Genomic DNA, 27,500 nt, shown 5'->3' with positions numbered 1-27,500 from the left:
GGCTCGAAAGCAAACAGTGAGTGAGTGAGTGGGTTGGTGGGTGGGGGTCTACCAGTGAAGTGACTACTGCACCAGTCGATAAAAAGACGAATAATTGACGGAGGTTACATCGATCTTTTGTGTATTCTGGGAAGGCGGAGAGTAACGACAGTAGACGATGACTTGGCAGGCGAAAGTCTTTGCTTAGAAACGCCTTCTGCGGAGTCAGTTTTCTGGTGGATAAGTAAAGTATACAGGGCGTCCATAAAGTCCTATAGTAGATTTACATCAACCGTGCATTTGATGCCTAGTCCAGTCCCTCACGACGCCCCTGATTGGCTGCTGATAAGCCACTCACAGGCCCTGTCACTGGCTTACCAACAGCCAGTCAGGAGCGTCGTAAGGGACTGGACTAGACATCAAATGCATGGTTGATGTAAATCTACTATAGTACCATTACAAGTATTTATTGCTCAGAATGGCACTGGGACTTTATGGACTCCCTGTATCTTAGTTTAACCAGACCACTGAGATGATTAGCAGCTCTCCTAGGGCTGGCCCGAAGGATTAGATACTCTTACGTGGCTAGGAACCAATTGGTTACCTAGCAACGGGACCTACAGCTTATTGTGGGACCCGAACCACATTATATCGAGAAATGAATTTCTAATCGCCAGAAATAAATTCCTCTGATTCAATGCTGGCAGAGCTGGGGGTCGAACTCGCGACTACCAAATCGGTAGGCCAGCACGTAACTCACTCGTCCAACGAGGAACTAGTTTTCTGGTGGCAAACTTCTGTCCCGATTATGGATCAACAACCATCTAGTTACTGAAGATTTCGTGCCAAGGAAAATATTAATGTTTCTGTTAAATGTCATGTATGAGGAAATGGCGTGATGAAGTGACTATTGTAATTCCAATACGTGTATATTAAAGAACCAACTTCCTAATGGGAACGAACTTTCATAACCAGTCATTTCTTCATTAGCACTTACGATATTTGTAAAAATTCTCCTAAAAATGGGACCACGGCATATTCATTACTGATCATTCTTTTTTCTATAATAGAAGGTTTGAGCGTGTGTTAATTATCAATAAGGGGAAAACATAATGCAATTGCGATGTATTTCTTTAACCGTAAATGGCTGATCTCCTGTTGGATCCCTTTGCTAATAACAATCCGGCTGATAATAATGATAGTCATAGTAAATTGGTTAATAGTAATCTGGCTAATAATAATAATAATAATAATAATAATAATAATAATGGGACGAAGGCAGAACTCAGCAGCATGGATCAGAAAACCAGGAAACATATGACAATACACAAAGCACTACAACCCCAAGAGCAAAAACGGACAGACTATACATAACACGAAAGGAAGGAGGGAGAGGACTACTAAGTATAGAGGACTGCGTCAACATCGAAAACAGAGCACTGGGGCAATATCTGAAAACCAGTGAAGACGAGTGGCTAAAGAGTGCATGGGAAGAAGGACTAATAAAAGTAGACGAAGACCCAGAAATATACAGAGACAGGAGAAAGACAGACAGAACAGAAGACTGGCACAACAAACCAATGCACGGACAATACATGAGACAGACTAAAGAACTAGCCAGCGATGACAATTGGCAATGGCTACAGAGGGGAGAGCTAAAGAAGGAAACTGAAGGGATATAACAGCGGCACAGATCAGGCCCTAAGAACCAGATATGTTCAAAGAACGATAGACGGAAATAACATCTCTCCCATATGTAGGAAGTGCATACGAAAAATGAAACCATAAACCACATAGCAAGTGAATGCCCGGCACTTGCACAGAACCAGTACAAAAAGAGGCATGATTCAGTGGCAAAAGCCCTCCACTGGAGCCTGTGCAAGAAACATCAGCTACCTTGCGGTAATAAGTGGTACGAGCACCAACCTGAAGGAGTGATAGAAAACGATCAGGCAAAGATCCTCTGGGACTATGGTATCAGAACGGATAGGGTGATACGTGCAAACAGACCAGACGTGACGTTGATTGACAGTCAAGAAGAAAGTATCACTCATTGATGTCGCAATACCATGGGACACCAGAGTTGAAGAGAAAGAGAGGGAAAAAAATGGATAAGTATCAAGATCTGAAAATAGAAATAAGAAGGATATGGGATATGCCAGTGGAAATCGTACCCATAATCATAGGAGCACTAGGCACGATCCCAAGATCCCTGAAAAGGAATCTAGAAAAACTAGAGGCTGAAGTAGCTCCAGGACTCATGCAGAAGAGTGTGATCCTAGAAACGGCACACATAGTAAGAAAAGTGATGGACTCCTAAGGATGCAACCCGGAACCCCACACTATAAATACCACCCAGTCGAATTGGAGGACTGTGATAGAGCAAAAAAAAAAAAAAAAGAAAAAAAAAATAATAATATTTTATTTAATTTGTTGGGAAAAGTCTCTATCACGAGTATATATTAATGTTTCTAAGAGGTCCACAATAATAAAAATGTTGCGAGTTCTTTTATAATTTAAAAACCCTTTACAAAGCTTTCGAATCCTTCCCTGGGTTCATCCTCAGAAGATGAACCCAGGGAAGGGTTCGAAAGCTTTATAAAGTTTTTTTTTTTTTTAATTATACGCGAACTCGCAACATTTTTTTTATTATTGTGTACCTCTTAGAACATTATAATAATAATAATAATAATAATAATAATAATAATAATAATAATAATAATAATATGGTGTGGAAGGTGGTAGCTGCATCAGCGGCATTCCGTTTGTAGAGAGTTTCCTCTATTTTTCTGATAATTGATTTTTTTCTAGGTTACTGCGCTCTGTCAGCAACGCGCCGATATTCGCCATACTTGGAGAAGAAAGCAGGCTGCAAAATTGGATATTTTATTTCCGATGAATTCAGTATATATCAGCGACAGGATACTGAAATCGGGAGTCCATTTTCCAAAGAGTTACCCTTCAGGAGACCGTCTTCATCCCCTCCAAGTATGACGAATATCTGTGTGTTGCTGGCAGAACGCAGTAACCTAGAAAAATCAATTATTCGAAAAATAGAGAAGACTTTACAAGAGGAATGCCGCTGATACAGCTATCACCTTCAACACCATATGTATGAAAGAGGTTCTGTTACCTTTATAATAATAATAATAATAATAATAATAATAATAATAATAATAATAATAATAATTCAATTGAAAACCTTCAACGGTGTTCACTGAAAAAGATTCTTGTTAATATCAATGATTCGCACAATGGTATTTCAAATATTTTTCATTTCGAAAACCATAGGCCGATGGTGAACAGACAACAAAACTTTTTCCAGGCCAGGTTCGAGAAAAATAAAGGAAGGTATTATATCAACTAGTTTAAAACAAATGTCTACCTCAAGATAGAATGTCTGTTACGGCAAGTGAGTATTTGGGAATATGAAGAGTATATGAATGAAACTGGATAGCATTTTGGTTAACAATGAGAGTCTATGTCTTCGAATATTTACTTCTGTCTTTTGATAGTGACATTCTCTTACCCTACATAATATATTACTGCTGTGGTTATTGTCTCTACCTAGAATTATCCCTTATTATTATTATGTCTTTAAATATGTTTTTACTTATCCTTTATTATTTTTATTATTCATCCAGCCAGGTGGAAGAATCTATGGAGGATTCGTTAACTAAATACACTAAAGGTTAGTCAGTGTCTTGTGCTCAGTTCCTAGGTGCCTCAAAGCCAATGACCCCCTCCCGCTGCTCTTTGGTATTTAACGAAGGTCACCCGCCAGGCTGGCGCCCAGAGCTGAAGCCGAGGAGACAAAGAACGCAAAGCCTAAACCTCATCCATCATCCAGTCGCAGGGCTGGAAACTGTCTCTCGAGAGAGTTCACAGAGGTAGGGTGTGTTCCACCTCTCCTGAAGGATACGGCTTTCAAACGTATCCCTCAGGAGAGGTGGAACATACATCCTGCCCATGTGAACTCTCTCGAGAGACTGAGAGTTTCCACCCCCGTGATTGGCTTATCAACGGCCAATCAGGAGCGTCGTAAGGGACGGGCCTAGACATCAAATGCACAGATGATGTGAATCTACTATAGCTAGGCCAGCCTGACGATCACTGAGGGACAGGTGCGCAAATCTCTAGACCAGGTGTTCTTAACAGTGGGTATGCATAATCCTCGAACGATGGGAATATGCTGATCAGTGATCTCTTATTCACATGAAATTTTGTTAGTGATTCTTTTATACAGGAAATAATTTACTTATTTTCACACAAAGAAGATATTGTTAATTGTCGTCGTACTAACTGAATATAGTGCTAATAATTTTGATACTAAGAGAAGTTGAAACATTTATATATATACATACATATAGGATATATATGAGATATATGAGTATGTGTGTGCGTGTCTATTTTAAGGCCCACCTGAGATGTACGTCCTCCTTCAGCTGTCCTCTCTCTCTGTCTATATATATATATATATATATATATATTATATATATATATATATATATATATATATATATATATATATATATATTATATATAGAGAAGAGAGAGAGAGAGAGAGAGAGAGAGAGAGAGAGAATCAACCTCTCTCAAGCATCATACAAAAGACCCCTGAAAAAGAACAGGATTATTTCGAGAAGGCCAAATAGATATTACCAAAACTCGGTGGTACACGAATGACTAGTATAGGAATCGAACAAGTGAGAATTATCCCCTAGTGACAGACATAAGGCTGGAGGGAAGGAGGGAGGGGGGGGGGAGGGTCAGTGCGGGTGGCGAAGGTGAAGGGGCCAGGATAAGAGGTGGATGGGGATAACTGGATGAGTCACACTTGGTGACCTTTCTTCGTGACATTCAGCGTGTTTTTTTTTTTTATTCTTCCTTCGTACTGTTTTCGTCGAAGTCAATGATTCTCTTGCTGCCTTAGTCAATTTCTCTATCTGCTGTTTTTGTCATTTCATTATTACTCATTCTTCTACACTTTGAGTCAATCCTGAGAGGCTTTTATCTTATCTTTACTCTTTTTATTTTTCATGATTCTAGTTTTGTTTCTTGTGTTTCTTCGAGTCCTGGTCTTCTTCTTTTCTTCTCTTTGATGGAGCTTCGTTATCGATCCTGTTCAAGAAATGCTAAGGTAGGTCAATACCTGAATTGGTGACCACCAAGGAATACCAAGCAATAACAAATTCGCTTCAAAGCTGTTTTCTCGATCGACAAAATCAAGCAACTGGGGGTAGAGCTACAGTAGATTCACATCAACCGTAAATTTGATGTCTAGGCCAGACCGTTACGACGCTCCTGATTGGCTGTTGATAAGCTAATGACAGGGCTGGAAACTCTCAGTCTCTCGAGAAGTGGAACATAGATCCTACCGATGTGGACTCTCGAGAGAGACTGAGAGTTTCCAGCCCTGTCATTGGCTTATCAACAGCCAATCAGGAGCGTCGTAAGGGAATGGACTAGACTAGACTATAGTAGTTAGACGGGCGACCATCAGGCGCCATTAGCTCTCTGTTGGCCCATGAATAAGGGGCTTACAACTGCATCCCCTAAATCGTCGCAGAAAACTTGCTACGAATCTTGAAGATTCTGTTTGTTTGTTTGTATGGTGTTTTTACGTTGCATGGAACCAGTGGTTATTCAGGAACGGGACCAACGGCTTTACGTGACTTCCGAACCACGTCCAGAGTGAACTTCTATCACCAAAAATACACATTTCTCACTCCTCAATGGAATGGCCGAGAATCGAACCCGCGACCACCGAGGTGGGACGCTAATACCATACCAATCACGCCACCGAGGCGCTTCTTGAAGAGTCTGGAGTAAGTGGGAATGAGATATGTTTATTTCATCCTACGTATGTTTCTATATCAGTTTTTTATTTATTTATTTATTTTTTTTTTGAGAGAGAGAGTCTTCACTCCATTTACTTCCAAAATGTTCAATATTCTAGCTTTCCTTCCTTAATTTATTTTTACTTACTTTGTTTAAGAAGGCGTCTTTTGGAGAGAGAGAGAGAGAGAGAGAGAGAGAGAGAGAGAGAGAGAGAGAGAGAGAGAGTCTTCACTCCATTTACTTCCTTTCCTAATTCATTTTTACCTACTTAGTTTAAGAAGGCGTCTTTGTCAGTGCGTATAAAGAGACATCCATTAATTTGTCTTTTTCTGACAGCGACCGAGATTCTTTCAAAACAGCAATTATGTCCCGGCCTCGCCAAAGAAATAAATGAAAGGTTAACCAGGCTGCATGCAAGATTCATATTTGCGTGCGAAGCGAGTCTTTAGAAACACCATCCGCATGAACTTGGTTATTAGCAGAGACATAATTTACTGTCAGGAACAAAGAAGCTCAAATTCCAGCTCAGCCACAGTAACCTGCTGCGATAGAATTATGAAAGAATGAGCGCTTTCGTCTTCTCCGTGTCTTGGATTCATCATTGCAGGAAACTGCGAGCTAATCTGAAGAACAGATACCAAACCAAAATAGAGGCGCAGCAATGCTAATTAAGGAAGAGACGAAACGAAAACTAAATTGGGAACAAACGTCAGGAAAATTGTATTTGTGTCATCTTCAGGCATTTCTGCCACATCATCGTCACGTAATCGTGCAGAATTGCCGTAGGTTACATGTGTGTGTGTCTGCCATGACGTATCATCACGTGAATGGCTGCATGACTTGCCACTGGGCAGCCATTCGTTCAAACGGTGCTTGCAAACAGCCAATCAGCCCGCAGGAATGTCAAATCTTGCTAAGGCACGCGAGAGACAGAGAGAGAGATTCTCGTATTCCTCTTTATTCTCTCTCTCTTTATTCAGTTTGCCGATGGCAAGAAAACAAGGGGAGTTACTGCAGTAATATCAAGATCGATGAGAGTGGTGAGAATGGCGGCCATCACGCAAGAGGAAGGGCCGTATTCTCAACTTCTCGTCTCCTGTTGAAGACTTGGTTGCCTCCTACAATCTCATTCTCGTGCCTAGTTTGGCCTTTCATTGTTAGTCTATAAAACTTTAAGACTACAAATATATGTTACATATATATATATATATATATATATATATATATATATATATATATATATAGTATACATATATATATATGTATGTCTTATCACATTACCGTGATTCATATACATTCATACGAATTTTTTAGTCGATAAGAAATTCGTCGAGCCGACGAATTTCTTATCAACTAAAAACCTTCCCCTTCTGTTAACATATATGAAAACATATTAATTCCAAGGTAGAGCGAATTAGATTATTAAAGGACATTTGGAGCTCGATGCCTTATATCTAGTATATATATATATATATATATTCTATTATTATATATATATATATATATATATATATATATATAGATATATAATAATATATATTTATATATTAAATGTCTTATCACATTAACCGTGATTCCATTTACATTCAATAGAATTTTTTAGTCCCAATGAATTTCTTATCGACTAAAAAATTCCCCTTCTGTCAACATATATGAAAATATACTAATTCCGAGGTAGAGCGAATAGATATTAAAGGACATTTGTAGCTCGATGCATATATATATATATAGATATATAGATATATATATATATATATATAGAGAGAGCGAGGAGAGAGAGAGAGAGAGAGAGAGAGAGAGAGAGAGAGAGAGAGAATAACCAGAAAAATCCATGAATTTCTTTTCAAAAACCTAATCTAAAAACTATATTAAAAGTGCATTTTTGGCTTATACATAAAGTATGAGAGAACCAATAAAATTCAGCTGCTGTATTTGTAGCGAAATCTGAATATCAAGTTTTGTTTTACACTCCAATTCCTCGAGAAGTCAATGAAAGTCAATAATTCCTTGATTTTTTTTTTAGCCCGAGGAACTGTGCACTATAACCTAATGTTTTCGTGATTCAAGAAATCTATGACTCACTGTGGTCTAGACAGTAACATATACACACGGAAAACTAAATACCCAGTCAAGTCAGACAAACTGAGCACTTAAAACGTTTTCTTTTACCAGGGACTTTGATTATTAGAATCAATGAAATAAGTTTTTATCGGACTGCCAACATCTTGGCCGAATGCACGATACTAACAACATATCCAGAATCAGGAATGCCAACAAAACTCGTTTTCAATCTTTACCAACATCGCTCTAGAAGGCAGGGCTGCCAACATGATTGACATTGTGAGGACCGCACAAGTTTCCTCCTTCTAATTCATCAAAGAGCTATCCAAGAAGTTCCAGTTCCCCATATTGTGGTTCATTTACCACGAAAAAATCATCATTGAAAGAAGTAACTACTTATTTCCCCAGTCCTAAACCAGTGACGTGTCTATGGGTCTACTCCAGGGATCGTAAAATTCTCGGCCTTGACTTTCAGCCACAGACTGGGGAGTCGTATTGCACCTTAAGGAAAACTGAAATATATTCTGAAATGCACTATCATTTGGCCTGTTTTTATTTATCTATTTTTTTTTTGCACTATTATATGACCTGTTTTTATTTATCTATTTATTTTTCTTTTTGCCACCAAAGAAATTCATCTTCAGAACATTTAAATATCCTACCCTTTTCGAATATACCTGACACAGCTCCGTAGCTGAAGCAGTTAGGCGTTTCAAGTCTGCCTAGCGACAAATAAATATGTACTTCCGCCATAGCCTGACAGCAGAAACAATAATTCGCAGGGGAATCACGAAGACTTGGTCATTACGTCCCTTTCACCCTACATGTCCCATTCCGCGTGTTGTAATTTTCATTTGCCCTGACAGATATTATCACGCCTACTGTTTTTGCTCCAAATGGCAGGTTCCTATGTCACTATTGGCTTGGGACGGACGACGCCTGAAGTTAAAAGTTAAGTATATCTTAGTTTAACCAGACCACTGAGCTGATGAACAGCTCTCCTAGGGCTGGCCCGAAGGATTAGATATTTTTACGTGGCTAGGAACCAATTGGTCCCCTAGCAACGGGACCTACAGCTTATTGTGGGATCCGATCCACATTATATCGAGAAATGAATTTCTATCACCAGAAATAAATTCCTCTGATTCCGCGTTGGCCTGGCCGAGAATCGAACTTCGGACCACCAGACTGGTGGCCGAGCGCGATAAGCACTCGTCCAACGAGGAACTACAACGCCTGAAATTTAGAGAAGGATAGGTACTCGTGCCATGCACTGGAAATCAAGGCCTTGGGCATAGGGTAAGCAGCCTCGCCTATAAAATCGAATAACTAGAATATTACAACAGAGGCTGCGACTGAAAGGGGATCAGAATCGGATAGAGAATTCCGAAGCATAGCGTAGAAGGGAATATGTTTATACAGTTATACATAACAAGGCTGAACAACAGCCAAAGAATAGAAAGGAATATGAAAAAGAAAATAAACAGCTACGAAAAGAGAAGCAAAGGAAAATACAGAGGGAAACAAAATGCAAAACAAAGCACAAACTCATTATACAGAGAGAGCGTCGTGAAGAATAATTAGGACAAGTTAGGACGAAAATTTACAGTATCTCATTCCAATGAACTCATTATGTAACATTTTATATATATATATATATATTATATATATATATATATATATATATATATATATAAAACAGCACCATCCCTTCGTTAGAGAAAATACGACTAGAGACATTGATGAAATAAATTTCTTTGAATGGGATGACGTCACGTTGTTAACCTGTTATGTCATGGAAATCACTACTAACAAAAATGACATGGACTTACGATATCATTATCATTGATATTATGATTATTATTTTTCCCAAGAAAATCACAATATCGTGATGAAATGTTATAAACACTGAGGGGACATACCGTTCAGGTGTTCAAAAGTCTCTGTTTTATCTTTTTCATTTCAATACAACTTTTTATTATCATTATTATTATTACGCACATTCGTAGGGAATGAGCTCCATGGCTTCTAACTTGCTAATCAAGATACAGAGAAGAGCCCGTGCCAGCACAGGTCTATCTTAATCTTACTAAGATACGAAGTACAAAATAGTATTGCTACCTTACATAAGTAAATCACAATAAATTTCATTCTACCATTACTGGTCTAACTGCCTGCAATGTTTTAGTTAACATAAATCAGGTTCCATGAAAGCAAAACAAGCTTTATTATTAAGTACAAAGTTAAGCTACAAAGGCCACGAACTGAATTACTCAAATATTTTATATATATATATATATATATAATATATATATATATATATATATATATAGAGCATCATAAATATAATTCTTTATGTTTGAGGTCTTGAATGGAAGGTAAACAAGGCAACGCTTATCTTCATTGTTGCTGGGGACACTTTAGTTGCTAAGGTTATTAAAATTTGTTACTACAGGATTTGCAGTTTCTGTACAAAATATACCACTCACTTTCAAGCAAAAATCAAAGAGCAAAATACGATTATTCTCAAGCCGATTACTTTAGCTAAATAGTACTACTATTTCTAAAGCCTGGATAGATATAATTAATACGCCTATTCCCAAAGCCATAATATCTACGAAAGAGTAAGCTCTTACTTTTAAATGGTATTTTGTAAAGGATTCATTCGCCGTTAAAAAAGAATGATTACATAAGTGGAAAGCCGTTTCAGCTATATGTCAAAGTTCTCTACTTTTTAATGGTAGTTTCTCCTGGAAGCAGACATGGTTTTCTTTATGGTGGTGTGACAGAGTACGTTTTCTATGTCTTCTAGCATCTTGACGACAAACTTTGAACCGAGTAAGCAATATTGCTAGCGGAATCGGTGTCACGCATTTTCATGCTTGTGGCCTGTTATCTTGACGAACGTGCATGACTTCAGTTTTGCACCGATATAGAAAAATACTCGGTATTTAGATGAAAGTTTGGTGGGGGTGGCCAAAAGATGTCGGAAAATGTTTTCGTGTCACACCACTCAGTTGAAATGAGACTGGGAGTATGATGGAAGGAGTAAAATTGACTTGCCTTCATGTCCGTTGAAGCTCGTGAGTAGGCTAAGGATATTCAGAAGAAAGACAGGGAGACCGCGTTCCCGCTTCGTGGAAGATTTGTTCTTTGCCGCCTGCGTGCGAACATTCCAAGAACTGCATGAGGAGCAGCACCGAATAAATCTACCATCGCGCACGCGGAGTCTTTCTTTGAGTTACTTTCTTTTCTGCTCATTTTTAAAATATATCATTGTGTTTTTACTTTGATTCAAATGAATTTTATACAAATTGTATTAAATAAACTTTAATATTTTAATCAACTTGACTTTACACTTCCACAATGGAACAAAAAATGTAACAAATATACGAGAAATACATGGCAAGAAACCCCTCCAATGATCAGCCTGCTCACGAGCAACAAGGACCCGATGATGAAGGTAAACAAACGCTAGGCTGGATCAAGTCCAACGCCTTCAGATGATTAGCCTTGACAGATGAGAAGATAGCCTACCTGTACCTGTATATCCTAAAGATGCAAAGAGAACAATGAGGTGCATTAGGTTTTTGTTATAGTTTACCACTAGATAATAAAAGGAGGATTTAAATGATGAAATAACAACTGCTGCGATATCATTTTGCGTACTCAACAGCAAACTTCGCTAGTACAAACACAGCAGCCTTTCTGATTTTTTTTAGCAACAGCCAATGATTCACAATGGTTCAGCAGTTGTTTTCTGTACAATTTACAGTAATCTTGTAATATACAATTGGCAGTAACATTAATACACATCTAAATGATATTGCAAGCGTAGTGCACACTTCAAAGCATTTTTAATACTACGGTACACACATTCAAACACACAAAATTACAGGACAGTAGACAGACAGCCGAATTAAAAGTGAATAATCAAAGTCAACATAACGTAGAGTTATTCAGTAATAACGAAAATTATATTGCCATGTCACGACTTCAAGTACAACGATCCGAGCACTTGTTAGGGATTTAATTACATGTGAGGGCTTGTGAATAAAGTATCATATATCAAAAGGAAGCAAAGACAAAGCGTGTATTTGCGTGAATATGCTTTTATGTACGCAAGTGAAGCTGGTTTTGTGTGTTTCATCACCTAATGGTCCTGTCAAAATATTGTCGCTATTCCTCGTGTACAGAAGTTGTCTTTGCTATGAAGGTTTATGTTCCTGTGAAGTCCTTGTAGGATTCTAACATTCTAATTCTTCCTATGCATTTCTTACATCACGTGACCTTTCTTTTTGATTGATTTGATATGATTTATGACATTTAGGCTGTCAACCCAAGCAATAGGGTACTTTTGGAAAAGAGGGAGTTGGAGTGGCTGGACAGCAAAGAGAAAGGTCCAGATAATAGAGGAGTTGAAGTAAAAGGATCTAATAGTTACGAGAGGCTTGACAGCGAGACTAGAGAAAGGGGGATAGAATAGAAGTAAAGTAAAAGGATAAACAGTGGATGCAGCTGAGGGCCGAAGGAAGGCGGCAGACACTCTTTGATAGTGTTACAGTGCATCACGTGAGGTGCACTGACGGCATTAACCCTCTACGGAAACCCCCTGTCTTTACGAAAGGTCGCCCCATCATGAAAACCTATTTACTAATCTACCTATCCAATGCTTGAACTTCAGCGTTATGTTTATATATTTTATTTATCAGTGTATGCGCGTTTTTAAACCTTTCTGCATTGGGAAAATGTTTATCAGTCAATCAAACTGTCCACTTACGACTACCAAAGTTCTGAATATGTCTCTGTTTCAACCAAACGTACTGACAGTTACAGCTTAAGGCGAAGCAGATTTGCGTGTTTGAATCCTTGGCAGGTATGAACACATGTTATGAGCTATGGACAAAAAAGTGTCTCACAGAGATCTAGAGGTACAGAATGTATGCAAGAGGAAATAAACGGGAAAACAGAATCCACTAACAAAAGACAATGTATCATACACGTACAGACACCTACGGGAAACAAATAAACTTTAGTAGTATTCAGTGATTCATTTCCTCCTTGTTCTCAGTCATTCAACGCAGGCTATTTGGGGCTACCTATAACTGCATTTTTAACTTAAGTAGAAAGAGCTCCTCACCTGTGGCCTCGTTATAGTATACATTGATCCGTTCGAGTTGGATTTCGTGCTGGCCTGTGTAGATGCCGTTGGGATCGATTCCGTGCTCGTCGCTGATCACTTCCCAAAACTGCAATGGGATAAATAGATAAATTACCAAACAGATTAACACGTAAAGAAGTCTAAGGGACGAGTAACAGTATTGGAAAAACAGAGAAACTGACCATCAGTGCATAAGATTAATGATGAACATGAGATGCCTATCAAACTGCAAAGAAATACTTATTATAAAATAAATGTGGATGATGAATGGAGAGCCAAGTCTCTTGATCAATAAAAGTGGTCAATTTCGACATCAATATAAACTAAACCGTAAACGACATCTATGTAAACCAAATCACACAGAACGATAAAATAGTCAGGTATCGGTCAAATATAAAGGATCTCTCCTAGATAGTGAACCCCAAGGGTTTTAATTAACCCGGTGTGTATCCTCCTTTGCGGCCTGTTGAGTACAAACCCGTTGGGATAACCGTCAAAGCCTAAACAAAAGACGGTAAATATCATAAAGGTAATAACCGCCAAGAAATATTAGTTCTAGTTAACGACCCCCGAACTTTGTTAGCGGTGACTATCTGGGAAAGATCGAATATAAAAAAAAATTGAAACGACAACGAAAATAAATCACATTTGAACTCTCTGAAGAGGGAGACGGAGATTCACTTTAACAACTTGGGTAAATAATCAATGGTCATGTTTCCAGAATGTCTGTTTCCCAGCTGGACCTGCCTCTGACATTTCAACAGCTGACGGTCGATAGAAAGCGGTTCCCGGTTGTGGGCGGAGAACGTTTGGAAAATTGATGCCGATTGCGTAGTGGAGCTCCTGAATGAAAGTGAATGTGGTGGGTGGCCCCTGCTGTAGCTGCTATTATTATTTCATCTACTACAAGTGTTTCTCCCTGTAGGGAGGGTAGTGCCGCCAGTGCAACATTAATTAAAGTTCCTTGCAGCGTGCCTTCGGCCCCTAGCTGCCTGCAACCCCTTTCGTTCCATTTACTGTACCTCCTTTCATATTCTCTTTCTTCCTTCTCACTTTCCACCCTCTCCTAACAATTGATTCACATCACAAATACTTCGAGGTTCTCCTCCTGTTACACTTTTCAAACATTTTTACTGTCAATATCCGTTTCAGCTCTGAATGACTTTAAAGGTCGCAGTGCTTGGCCTTTGGCCTAAATTCCATGTTCAATTCAAGTCTTTCCTCTATGAAGGGGCTCTGTGGAAGGGCAGTGCAGCCAGTGCGCCTCACTAGGTGCACTTGTAAGCGTTACTAAAGGGTGTTTGCCGCCTGCCTTCGGCCCTTAGCCACAACCACTTTTTAGCATTTTACTTTGCTTCCGTTCCCCTTTCCTTTCTTTCCGTCTTGCTGTCCAGCACTTCTAACTGTTGCTCCTAATTGCAACTTCTGGGTTTCCTCCCAGTTCTACCTTTATATCCCTGTAGTTCATTACTTAGTTCCTCGTTGGACCAGTAGATTGCGTACTCGCCTATCATTGTGGTAGAACGAGTTCGCTGCCACCGATGCGGAAGCAGAGGAATTTATTTCTGGTGATTAGAAATTCATTTCTTGATATGATGTGGTTCGGATCCCTCAATAAGCTGTAGGTTCCGTTGCTAGGGAACCAATTGGTTCCTAGCTACGTAAATAAAATCCTAATCCTTTGAAGCCAGCCAAAGGAGAGCTGTTAATCAGCTCAGTGGTCTGGTAAACCTTAGATATACTTATTTCAACTTCATTTCCTTTACTTTCAGGATCTCTTTAGGTTCCTGTCCAGCCAAACCAACTTTCTTATTTCACTGTCTCAATCGCTGAATGGCTGAAAGTGTCCAGGGTCTGGGCATTGTAGTCTAATCTTCATAAATCAATTAATCCCCATTGAAAGGGCGTAGATGAAACCTATTCACATGGAACAAACACACCAAAGGGGCCGTTGACTCGAAATTCAAGGTTACAAAGAATGTTGGTTTCAACCTCCCACAGCAGACCAACAATACGGCAGGAACTGATCATGATACAAAGCCAGTGATTATCGCCCCGGGAAGGCGCAAACCCGCGACATCTGAGAGGCATGTCACGACACTAGTCACCAGGTGGCGGCGAATTGGTTTCACTACAAATATATTGTTGAAATGGTTGTGATCCTGATAATTGTCTTCTTCTTCCGAGGAAAATCATAAGAATAATGTTTTATTATTATTATTATTATTATTATTATTATTATTATAATCTATAGTTTTTGTAGATCTACTCTGTTCGCAACAACAATAATAATGATAATTCATTGAAGAACTAGACCTCCCCTACATGTGATGACTGAATCAACGTACTCTAATAAATAATGAATACCTCTATTTTCCTTATAATTCCCTCTTTTTCGACTAGGAAGGGTCATTTAATAGAACCTGAAACTTACTTAATTCAAGGAATGGTTATGGACACATAATAGAAGTAAGTGAAACATGCCAAAATATACCGTAGACTGTTTCAATTTATGGAAGAAAAGTTTTGAAATTTATACACATTACTACGAAGAACATTTGTAACCTCTTTTGAACATTGCTATAGAAGTTCGGTAATCTCTTACGAACATTGCTATCTTAATGTGCATATGATGAATAATGTTCTCTCGCCGTTAAATACATTTTGTGATTGATACAAATAACAAACATTGCTGGTTTCTTATGTCCTTAAATTAAAAAGAATAATAATTATTTTTAAATTATTTACACGAACAAAAGGTGTGACGTCATTCGGTCATACTCAGTCCATAAGAAAGTGGAAAAAATGTCTTTGTCTGTCTCTCCCTCGTCCTCCAGGATCACCTTGGAGGTTTACCTCTAAGAACGTGATTAGACGAAGGGCAGAAGGGATAGGTGAGCTATTGGGGAATGAGGGCTGCTGGGGGTTAGGGGGTGGAGGGGGAGGTAGGGTAAGGGCGGAGGGCTAATCGAAGTTTTGTTGTGGCAACGCTTCGGGAGTTCGATAGCGGTTGCTAGGCGGTTTCTCTCTCTCTCTCTCTCTCTCTCTCTCTCTCTCTCTCTCTCTCTCTCTCTCTCTCTCTCCATTGTGCTTTCTTGAGCAGAACATACGCACCAGTTCGTCTCGTCGTCTGATGAAACCCATTAACTAAATAAGCTTTGGATTTAATGACGTAAACTTATATGAATCATTTACTCTTCCGTTGGAGCCGGGATTATCGACGAATTATATAATCAGAATGATGATGACAGCAGTAAATGTACTATGCTTTCTTAGTCGTTCTTGGTTTATGTGCGAAGGAATAACTTTTATTTCTTTTTTAAATGTCGTCTCCTTTTGCCAAGACAGGAGGCGACCTGAGTATTTCTTTACACCTTGCCCGCCAAAAATGCTACTTGAATCGTCAGACATAAAAACACGTGGGCAATTCCTTAGTTTAAAATAAGTACCGCAATTATAGCTACGAAATCATACATACAAGACGCTGAATTCTATTTTACAAGAGGAGTGTTACATATTTCAATAAATCACAAGTTAGCAGATTATTCTACTTGTTTACGTCATGGAAACATTCGAAAAAAAAATTATTTTCACCGAAGGATATCAATCTTTTTTTCTTGTTCTTCCATTCAAGTGTGACGGCAATCAGTAATGCCAATTATTCAAACAATTATAAATAAAGGAGGTTTTGTAATGGTGCAAGTTACATTTTGTTCTACTGCAATCGAAAATTAATTTGAAAAATAAAATGCACGGGTGGGGTCGAATGTATGGAATAGAATGGAATATAAAATTTATGCCAAGGCCAAACCCTGAGACCTATGAGGCTTTTCAGCGCTGAAAGAGAAATTCAGAGTAAAAAGGTTCGAAAGGTGTAACAGGAGAAAACCTCAAAGCAGTTGCACTATGAAACAATTGTTAGGAGAGGAGGGTGGAATGAGAAAATGGAAGACGGAATCTGCACGGAGGAACAGTAAAGGAAAGTGGTTGTAGTTAGAGGCAGAAGGTTTGTTTGTTATGGTGTTTTTACGTTGCATGGAACCAGTGGTTATTCAGCAACGGGACCAACGGCTTTACGTGACTTCCGAACCACGTCGAGAGTGAACTTCTATCACCAGAAATACACATCTCTCACTCCTCAACGGAATGGCCGAGAATCGAACCCGCGACCACCGAGGTGGAACGCTAATACCATACCAACTACGCCGCTGAGGCACTTAGAGGCAGAAGGGACGCTGCAAAGAGCCTTAACTAACGCCTACCGAGTGAGGAGTACTGACGGCTCTACCACCCTTACAGGGGCTGAATGGATGCATTGATGTAAGAATGTAATAATTTGAAGTGCAAGGATGAAATAAATGAGCAGCAGTGTGTATGTAAGGATAAATACAACAATGGTTACTTAGTATATATGAATGGATGTGTGAACATGAAAGTTAAAAGTCAAAATATATCAGTAAGTACATGAACGAAAGGATTAATGCAAATGAATAAAAAAAAAATCTAGATAGATATATCATACCAGGATACAACATAGAAGGGAAATCTATCCATACATAGAATTATTTCCTAAGCATTCAAATCTTACATATCCATCACATAAGATTTTCAATATCAAGATTTAACTTAAAATTAGAAAAAAAAAAATCTGTTTTATGGATGATTGTTATGATTTTAAATACAGAGACAAACATAATTATGAAATCTGACACCCCAGCATTTTCATTGTTTCTAACGCTAACACGTTCAAAACTGCCTCTACTACAAAACGCAATATTTCAATGCATGCATCAATGCAATTTCATAATGCAGAACGGATCTTAAGCTCAAAGGTGACGATCGTCACATCAAGTTCATTTTTGGTCACACAACAGAAAATAAATTCATCGCATAGTGATTACGGAACCCAGATCGAATTCCTGGTCTGTTTATGAGCAAGCCAGGCCTAGTGAGGGAATGATTACCCACAATAGCTGTCATTAATTCTACCTTTCGTAATGAGGAGACGGCACGAAGTAGCTGTTCCAGAGGTTACGCGTCTTCATTACTCACTCACTTGATTTATATCAATCACACACACACACACACATACGTATACATATAAAAGAGAGAGAGAGAGAGAGAGAGAGAGAGAGAGAGAGAGAGTTACAAGGAGTTATAAGGATTAGGATGTCTCAAAGGGATATCGTGTGCTCACTTATCTCTAGAGAGAGAGAGAGAGAGAGAGAGAGAGAAATTCCATGTAACGACAGAAAATGACAGGACCAGACATATTTAGTCATTACACTACGTATAATAATCAGGCTATTTATGTCACAGAACTGAAATTTTGTATTAAAGATTCCAACAAGTTGCAGATATAGAACTAATAATAATAATAATAATAATAATAATAAAATAATAAATAAAATAATAATAATAATAATAATAATAATAATAATAATAATAAAATAATAATAATATAATAATAATAAGATAATGAAATTAATCTAAATAAATAATTACTAATAATAACTAAATAATGATAAGAGAAAGAAAGGGAAAAATCGATAAGTATCAAGACCTTAAAACAGAAATAAAAAGGATATGAGATATGCCAGTGGAAATTGTACCCATAATTATAGGCACAAGATCCAAAGATCCCTGAAAAGGAATCTGGAAAAACTAGAGGCTGAAGTAGCTCCAGGACTCATGCAGAAGAGTGTGCTCCTGTAAACAGCACACACAGCAAGAAAAGTGATTATCTCTTAAGGAGGCAGGATGCAACCCGGAACCCCACACTATAAATACACCCAGTCGAAATGGGGGACTGCGATAAACAAAAATAAATAAATAAATAAATAAATAAATAAATAAAAAATAATATCACGGACTTGTATTAATATTGCCACTACCAATACTGTTCTTAAACGTAAATATAGCTTCAGAAAGACAACAATAGATATAGGAAAGGGTCTCAAAAAGTACAGTTAGAAATCGATGAGAGAGAGAGAGAGAGAGAGAGAGAGAGAGAGAGAGAGAGAGAGAGAGAGGCGCAAGTGTCCTTGTCGATGGTGTCAATGTAGTTCAGGGATAATAAGGCGCCTACTTAAAAATTTATCGATGATCGATGTACGTTTAGCAGAATAGTCGATGGAAATGCCACTGGCCATTACTGTGAAGGAAAGAATTTTAGCCGCTGAACTGTTTTATGAGTTCTGAATTGTTGCAATGTATGTAAGAAATAACGTTTTCGTAACTAAGTTTCGATAGATCTATAGCAAATAATGCGCCGAAGTTTTCTGTGTAAAACCATCACGACGAGTCATAGTTTGGTAAACAACTGGGGAGCTACCGGTTATAGTCTATGACTGCCGACCGGCATCTCCCCAGTTGCTCACCAGATGCTGTAGAATGAGGGTGCGTCTCATGGCTCCGTAAAGCGCTGCCAGAGGCACGATCTATGGGTAACTTTAACCTTATATAAATAGTTTTTTTTTTACAGAAAAGTAAAAATATTTTAATCTATGCATGGCCACCTTAAGTATTTTGATCAAAGAAAAAAAATGTAATTTTAATCTTTAGTTGATTGCAAAAACACAAAACTCTCTCGTTATTCTTAGTAGGAACCTTCAACAATATCATATTTCGCTGACGAGTGCTAACTGCTCACTTCAAGAGGTTGAGTGTTACTAACGGGGCGGATTGTCGACAGGACGTTGGGGTTTCAACCTGTCAGTCACCTAAGAATGATAAATAGCATTGCTTTGATACTATACAAAATTAATATGAGTTTAGTACAGCGAATGAACTATAGTAGATTCACATCAACCGTGCATTTGATGTCTAGGCCCGTCCCTTACCACGCTCCTGATTGGCTGTTGATAAGCCAACCACAGGGCTGGAAACTCTCAGTCTCTCTCGAGAGTTCACATGAGTAAGATCTATGTTCCACCTCTCCTGAGGGATAGGTCTTTCATATATCCTGCCTATGTGAACTCTCTTGAGAACCTGAGACTTTCCAACCCTGTCATTGGCTTATCAACAGCCAATCAGGAGCGCCGTAAGGGAGGGCATAGACATCAAATGCACGGTTGATGTAAATCTACTATAGTAGTAGTAGTAGTATAGTGATAGAAGCAAAAATAACTTAATAAATTGGAACTGCTGCTTTTAAAATGAATTTATTTTCTTGACACATCCAACACACCTTCTGGTATTATATATATATATATATATATATATAATATATATATATATATATATAATATATATATATATATATGTGTGTGTGTCTGTGAGAGAGAGAGAGAGAGAGAGAGAGAGAGTGCTATTTCCTGCCATCAGTGTTTCTTTACATTTCTTGAATTTTTCTCGCTTCTTTGTACACCTTCCAAGAAGTTTTGCCCTGCTCTGTTCCTTCCAGAAACTAAATACTCTTATAAATAAATCAGTAATCCATCTGGAAAAATAGTTAATTTCCGTATCCTCAAACTTTATTAATTAACAAATGGAAATTAACTAGCCACCGAGATATTCGGAATGAGATACAGAACAATATATAGAAAATCAGTAAGGATATTTCATAGGAAATTTTACTGTAAGCAAATATAAGAAAAAATATTCAGTAAGAATATTCATATGGAAAATTTTACTGTAAGCAAATATAAGAAAAAATATTATTCTTAGTCATTAAACACCATTGAAGAAATGGTATAAATATCAGAAAGATCTGCAAGAGTGATAGAGTAAGGACAAAATATTTTGGATCAGTGCTAATGAAAATTCTGCTGGAAGCAGATGGAATTGACAAAATGTTGATAGGTTGTTCTTTATATAAATAAATAATATGATAATAAAAATGAAAGGATTCATATATACGTCATGAACGTCAAGAAGACTAAGTAACTAAAATAATCACAATAGAGTCAAATAGGGGAACCTTCCCACATTGCAGAGAGAATATGACCCCGAATACGCAATGACATCTAAACGAAGTAATGGAAATTGATATTATAAACAAGGAAAGTTGCTTATGCAATAAACGAACTTTACTGCGAAGAAAATCAAAATATACCCAGCTAAAAAAAAATAAAAAATAAAAAAAGGCGATCCGCCTTTGCTTATGAATCACGAAGCCTCGGCCAGCATAATAATAATAATAATATGTCACCATAACCGAACCGCTAGTTTTTAGCAAGCACCTGTTTTGCCCCCCGAGGTACGGGTGTTAACCCAACGTTTATGCTTGGGACCAGCAAGTGAGGGAATGAGTAGAGGGTCAACGCCCCTGACACGTGAAGAATCAAGCACTACAAAAAATTGTGGTTCACCTTCGTGTTCTGGAACCCATAATCCCGTTGGAACGAGTGATCTCAGACTTCAACAAATAAACGACACCGGGTAAAAAACAATTCCTGAAACCTTTGAAACTCTTACGAGACATAACAATTCTTGAAAACGGACCTCGAAAAGCTGCCCAAATTCCCCACATGTAATGAGGAACAAAGAGTGATCCCTCATTTCCCCACAACACGCGAGCACGTTCGTAAATCCATACTTGGCGACATCTGTCAACTGCCGAGTGATTTCGTCACGGATATCGATTCGATTTTGTCTGCGTGTGTTCTGTCAGAATGGCTGGTTTTCTCTTAGTCAGCTGGTTAACGTTGGATATCCCACCATTCTTAACATGTTTATTCGAAAATTTACTGGTACCACCCATATTCAAAGGAATGGGTAATGTTATATTCACATATATCTATAAATAAAGGTATAATCCACGAAGGAAAAATAAACAAGGGAGTTTCCGCAAGATCTTCGACGTTCAACGTCCTTTACTTAGCAGATATCGTGGCTTATACCTTTATTTATGGATTTATGACGTTCCAAACATTCGTGATTCAATTATAAACATATCTATAAATCCAGTGTAGCGCGAAGGAGCACTTGCTTGAGAATATCCTTAAATCCACGGCAGAAGGTGAGTGAAACTGAGACTTACAAGTACTTTCGTAGTTTATTTCTACATTCTCAAGTTCACACTTGAGAATGTGGAAATAAACTACGACAGTATTTGTTCAAAGTCCCAGTTTCATTCACCTTCTGCCGCGCATTCAAGGATACACACACACACACACACACACACATATATATATATATATATATATACAATATATATAATATATATATATATATATATATATATATACATGTTTGTGAGTATGTGTGGGCACATTTGTGTATGGATTTATGTATATATATTTATCAATATAGAAGTGAGGAGTGCATTGTGGTTATTACAATTGCATACGTATATAGCAAAGTGACCAGTATTTTATATAAATATATACATATAATGTGTGTGTGTGTAAATACGCATATATACACATACGTACACACACACACACACACACACACACACATATATATATATATATATATATATATATATATATATATATATATATATAATCGAAAGATAGCTAGATAAACAATTCCATATAAAGACTGGTCTTATGACATAAAAATTGAGAATAAATATAACGTTAGTCCTTGACCTCCCAAACTGGATCAATTCCACCGCCTCGTACGTCTACAGCATCAAACAACCAAACTACGAAAGGCCAACAATTTCATGACGAAAATACTTTAAAATAGTAAACATTTTCGAGTTCCGGAATATCCTAAATCAGAAACGAGATGACAACACAAAAGCAATTAACTTTAGTCCAAGAGGATAATGAGAGGGTCATTCATGTCATTATCAATAATGCAGTATGACGGCTAATTACACGACATTACGGCCATTTTTGCCACGATACGGCAACGGGAATGAGAGATGGCGGAATGAGACCAGATATATCAAGACGCTGATGATAATGATCGTGGCGGAGGAGGGGGGTTTGGGGAACCGGGGAAGGGGGATGGGGGATGGGAGGGGGAGGTGGGAGTGGAGGAAGGATAGGTGAAAGGAAATTGGGGGGAGGGGGAAGAGGCCAAAAGGAGGAAGAGGAAATAAAAGAAAAAAATACAAAATAAAAATGAGAACAGGAGGAAGGAAAGGTGAGAAGAATAGCAGGTAGGATCAAGAAGAGGAAATGAGGAGGAATGTAAACAGCTAAGGAATGGGAGTAGACGGGAAAGGGAAGAAAGAGAAGGAGAAAAAGGAAGAGGAAAGAGAGAACTTGACAATTTTGAGAAGACTAATGAAAATAAGACATGACCACTATTTAAAGGGATCCAGAGGTTCGGGAATTTAAAAATATTTCAATGCCAAGAATAAGGATAAATGTCGAAGGGGTTTTATTTCTAATGATAAACACAAAATGATCTTGAGTACAATGTTCCTTTATTAAAAAAAAAAAAAAAAGCGCGCTTAGAGTGTCCCTCAGGCCCTGAAACAATAAAAAACAAAGATAGAAAACCTTTACATAATGTAGGTGCCTGTTGAAGAAAGGATTTCCTTTAACAAAAAGAGAAAAAAAAAGCCAACGACCTAACCTTAAACTCCTTTTATAGCCCAGGCCCAAAAAAGCAAGCAATACTCCCAATAATAAAGTGGGAGAATTTCAAATGTCGGCCGAGTGCGGAAAAAAGTTCCTGAACCGTAAAAATTAAACGCGCATCAAGTTATTAGAAAAAAAAATTTATAATAAAACTTAATAAAGTAATATTTCAAGGTCGGACACCATAAGAGGGACTTGTGACCATGAATAAGCTATGGATTAACGGGGCGCTCCAGGATAGCGTCAAACGCAGTTATAAAGCTGTATAATGAGGCGCAATGCTGTTGCGCCACGGCCATTTTCTTTTTATTTTTTTTTTCTCTCTCTCTCTCTCTCTCTCTCTCTCCAAGGTCCTTGCTTAACGAGCATCGGTGTATTTGTTTGTTTGTTTGATTGGTGTTTTTACGTTTCGTGGAACCAGTGGCTATTCAGCAACGGGACCAATGGCTTTACGTGACTTCCGAACCACGTCGAGAGTGAACTTCTATCACCAGAAATACATGTCTAACACCTCAGTGGAATGCCCGAGAATCGAACTCGCGGTAACCGAGGTGGCAGGTCAAGGCCATACCGATCACGCTACTGAGGCGTTATGCTTCTTTGCTCTTCATCAGAGGATCTTTTACTATCACAGGTTTTCTTTTATTTTGTCACTTTATTATAATGATAATGACAATGGGAATCAACACGCGAAAACGCTTGCAATAGAAAACGAGATCAAACCCAGGATTCTCGAATCAAAGGAAAGGGCGCTACCAACTGAACCACGGTGGCACTCTGTAATTCATTTGGTAGAGTATTCTCCTTTCATGTAGTACTACTTCTAGTAGTAGTAGTATAGTAGTAGTAGTAGTAGAAGCGTCAGTAGTGGTATCGTAACTGACGAAATATACTTTACATAATCATTGAAGTCTTTGTCTCTCTTTCTCGGCAGGTATTGAAAGTATTATATATCAAAAACATCTTTAATATCCTTTACGTACGTAAATACTGATCCTCAATAAACTCCAAAACCAGGAAGTCATTCCGGTCCTCCCAGAACATTTCATAATACAATTCAGCCTGTTATCTGGGCCCTTAGATTAAGAGGCGTATAAGAAATTTGGCCAGTACTGGGAATCATTTCCTGTCTAATCAGTTCTACCTGTTTCAGCATGGACAATCGTGGACTTAATTATTTTTTATTTAACAGTTTATATGGCAAAGGGCGACGTCAATGGAAAACAATTGCTTTCATGAGAGTAAGATCTGACACTTAGAAATATACGGCAGTGAAGAGACTCGCCATATATAAACCAAATACATGTAGCCTAACCATCTATTTCTTGAAACAACTCAATAAGAAAGGCAATAAAAAAACAAGACTAAGGCAGAAGGAAGTGACAGACCTAACTAGATGAGACGGGACACAAAAAGCCTTTATCCAGCCAGGTTCTGGAGCGAAATTAAAAAAATAAGGAAAAGCAAGAGAGAGAGAGAGAGAGAGAGAGAGAGAGAGAGAGAGAGAGAGAGAGAGATGGTCTAGGTTACTATTCACTTTATTGTCTTACCATCATTCACGGGACGCCATCATGAAAAAAGTCCACGCTGGCATTAAGCCCGTTTTACCTAAATCAGCCATCCCAAGTAGCCGGAAACAGAGTTCTTTAAGGTTACAGTGAGAAAATAAAAATATATATATATATATATGGCAACATGATCAGCATGACCTGAGCTTTAACTAACCCACTTACTTAGATTCAAGACTGCAAACCCCAAAACTGAATAGGCTTCTGACCGTATCTTTGTCAGCTCAAAATGACCTTTTTTTTCTATACGCCAATGAATTATGCAATCAAATACAGACGTCATATCCTGAATTTTGATATTGTTTCTCTACGAATATTCCGAACAGTTCAGCTAAATTCAAGGGTCCAAAGACCATTAAGTCATGCGACATTTCATACGAAGATGAGCGCATTTTCAAAACAGCGCGTTTAATTGCGCAAACTCAAGACTCCGAAATCTTGTGGCACGCATGATGATGTTGATCAAACGAATGCAACCATCACAGATGTCACTAGCTTGAGCCACTGCTTATCTCGGAAATTAAGAGGTTTTGAGGATTATGGCGCAAAAACAATGGTTCACGTTTCCATAGTTAATATGAAAATTAATATGACAATGCCAGGTAGTAATTCCAGTTAAAAACTTAAGAACAGTTTAAGATAGAATAGAAAAGTCGTAAACGAGCGTATTTAAATATTCTGAAGAGAGAGAGAGAGAGAGAGAGAGAGAGAGAGAGAGAGAGAGAGAGAGAGAGAGAGCGTTCCATACACCAGTATGATTCACTTTTAATGAATCACAATTCTTCGGAAGCTATTCATAACATCAGACACATACACACTTCAATAAATGCACTTACTGTTGCTGTACTGTTTGGCAATCTGCAATTTACAGAAAAGCCTTGAGATATAGCCCTCATGACAGAATCCATGAGAATAAAACGCTCATAAATAATGCACAATTAGAATAATCAATACCAGACGGATAGACCTTGCTCAATGGCTGAAGCGGTCTGTGCAACAATATATATATATATATATTGAATTATTGATTGATTGAAATGAAGAGCACTTCAGAGGTCGTTGCACCTTACGCAAGGTCTTTAAATAAAGCATCATCATCATTATTGTATTATCGCCTCTAACGCCGCATTAATCCAGGGGCCTCAAATGCGAGTATTAATGATGTGAAGTATGCAACTTGTGAATTATTATTTGCAATGTGCATTATGTTTCTATGCTGGTGTGAATATCACTTGATATATAAGTGAACAAATGCACTACCCAATGAAAACTCAACCTATTTTCCATTTCTATGTTAAAGCTTTTTAAAAGTTCTAACACACCACCTAATGCCTATGAAATGAAAAGCAAACTATCAACGCAAATACCTTAGAACCAATCTGGTTGCCGCACTGCCCAGCCTGAATGTGAACGATTTCACGCATCTTGTGTTTATCTTTTTGTATCAAACGAAGAAAACGGCACCGGAAATATACAAACAAATTCACCAGCTATATGGACGGACGAGCTCCTTTTACCGTCTTCAACGTCCGGTGCCTGAATGCTGGGTAATTCATGCCGTAGCTCTGACATCCACTGCGCCGCCAGGCCACCACGAAATATTTGGTGGTTACCGGTTAGTGAAAACTAAATAATTTTCTATTTTGAGCTCTGCCATTGAATTTTGGATTAATTTAAGCGACGAATTAGCATTTGAAAATGTTTCCATAAAGTTAATGAAACTTTTTTGATGCTATGCCTTTTAGTAATAATTTTAATAAATGCATCACCCCAACGACGTCGCGCACGTAGTCGTGGTGGCCTGAATGCAGTATACTCGAGCTTAGACCACACCTGGAATTCTATCCGCTAATCAGAAACTTTTAAACTTTCAGAAAAAGTTGCCAAAGTGCGGGTGAAACTTGGTCTTTTTAAAATATATATTATTTAAAAGTGGTTTGGAACTCATCTACGCTAATCTTCCTTACAAAGCACTAAAACTCATCATTTTCTTTCTTGAACTTGATTTAGTGTCAGTAAGATAAGAGAAAAGCGATTTATTAGACGTTATATCAACAGTCAGCAGAAAAGTCAGTTAGACTGATCAGAGGTAATGTGAGTCTTATTTTCCCCTTACTAGAAAGTGGAGAATATAAAGTCACAAATATTAAAGAAAAAAAAAAAAACAATTGAAACAATATCGAGCCTGTAAAGAAATGGAGAAAAATATATCAGCACCTCAAAACTGTCGGAGAGAGAGAGAGAGAGAGAGAGAGAGAGAGAGAGAGAGAGAGAGAGAGAGAGAGAACGATGTTAATCATCTTAAGATGGCAGGAGCACCAACGACTGTAAAACTTATTCAAGAGGCAGACGCGTAGGCCTAATTTTTAAACAGTAGCAGATTCTCTCTCTCTCTCTCTCTCT

At 38.1% G+C, this 27,500-nt stretch overlaps 1 protein-coding gene across 3 annotated transcripts in view; it reads right to left on the bottom strand.

Annotated features, from left to right (window-relative positions):
- The window catches only part of LOC135215950 (tubulin beta chain-like), a 38,228-nt gene extending 11,595 nt beyond the window's left edge, over window positions 1-26,633 (bottom strand). The window contains exons 1-3 of one of the 3 annotated variants that reach the window (XM_064250908.1): window positions 26,465-26,633; window positions 13,022-13,130; window positions 11,419-11,433 (exon numbers count right to left, since the gene is read on the bottom strand). In XM_064250908.1, coding sequence (XP_064106978.1) covers window positions 11,419-11,433; window positions 13,022-13,130; window positions 26,465-26,521 — 181 coding nt within the window. In that variant the 5' untranslated portion in view covers window positions 26,522-26,633. Of the gene's footprint in view, window positions 1-10,944; window positions 11,204-11,418; window positions 11,434-13,021; window positions 13,131-26,464 lie in introns of those variants that run through there. The other 2 variants (XM_064250914.1, XM_064250921.1) reach the window with 2 other exon arrangements.
- Window positions 26,634-27,500: the final 867 nt, after the last annotated feature.

The sequence above is a fragment of the Macrobrachium nipponense genome, chromosome 19 (assembly GCF_015104395.2).
Source record: "Macrobrachium nipponense isolate FS-2020 chromosome 19, ASM1510439v2, whole genome shotgun sequence".
Taxonomy (NCBI): domain Eukaryota; kingdom Metazoa; phylum Arthropoda; class Malacostraca; order Decapoda; family Palaemonidae; genus Macrobrachium; species Macrobrachium nipponense.
This window is presented reverse-complemented; position numbering and strand designations above follow the sequence as displayed.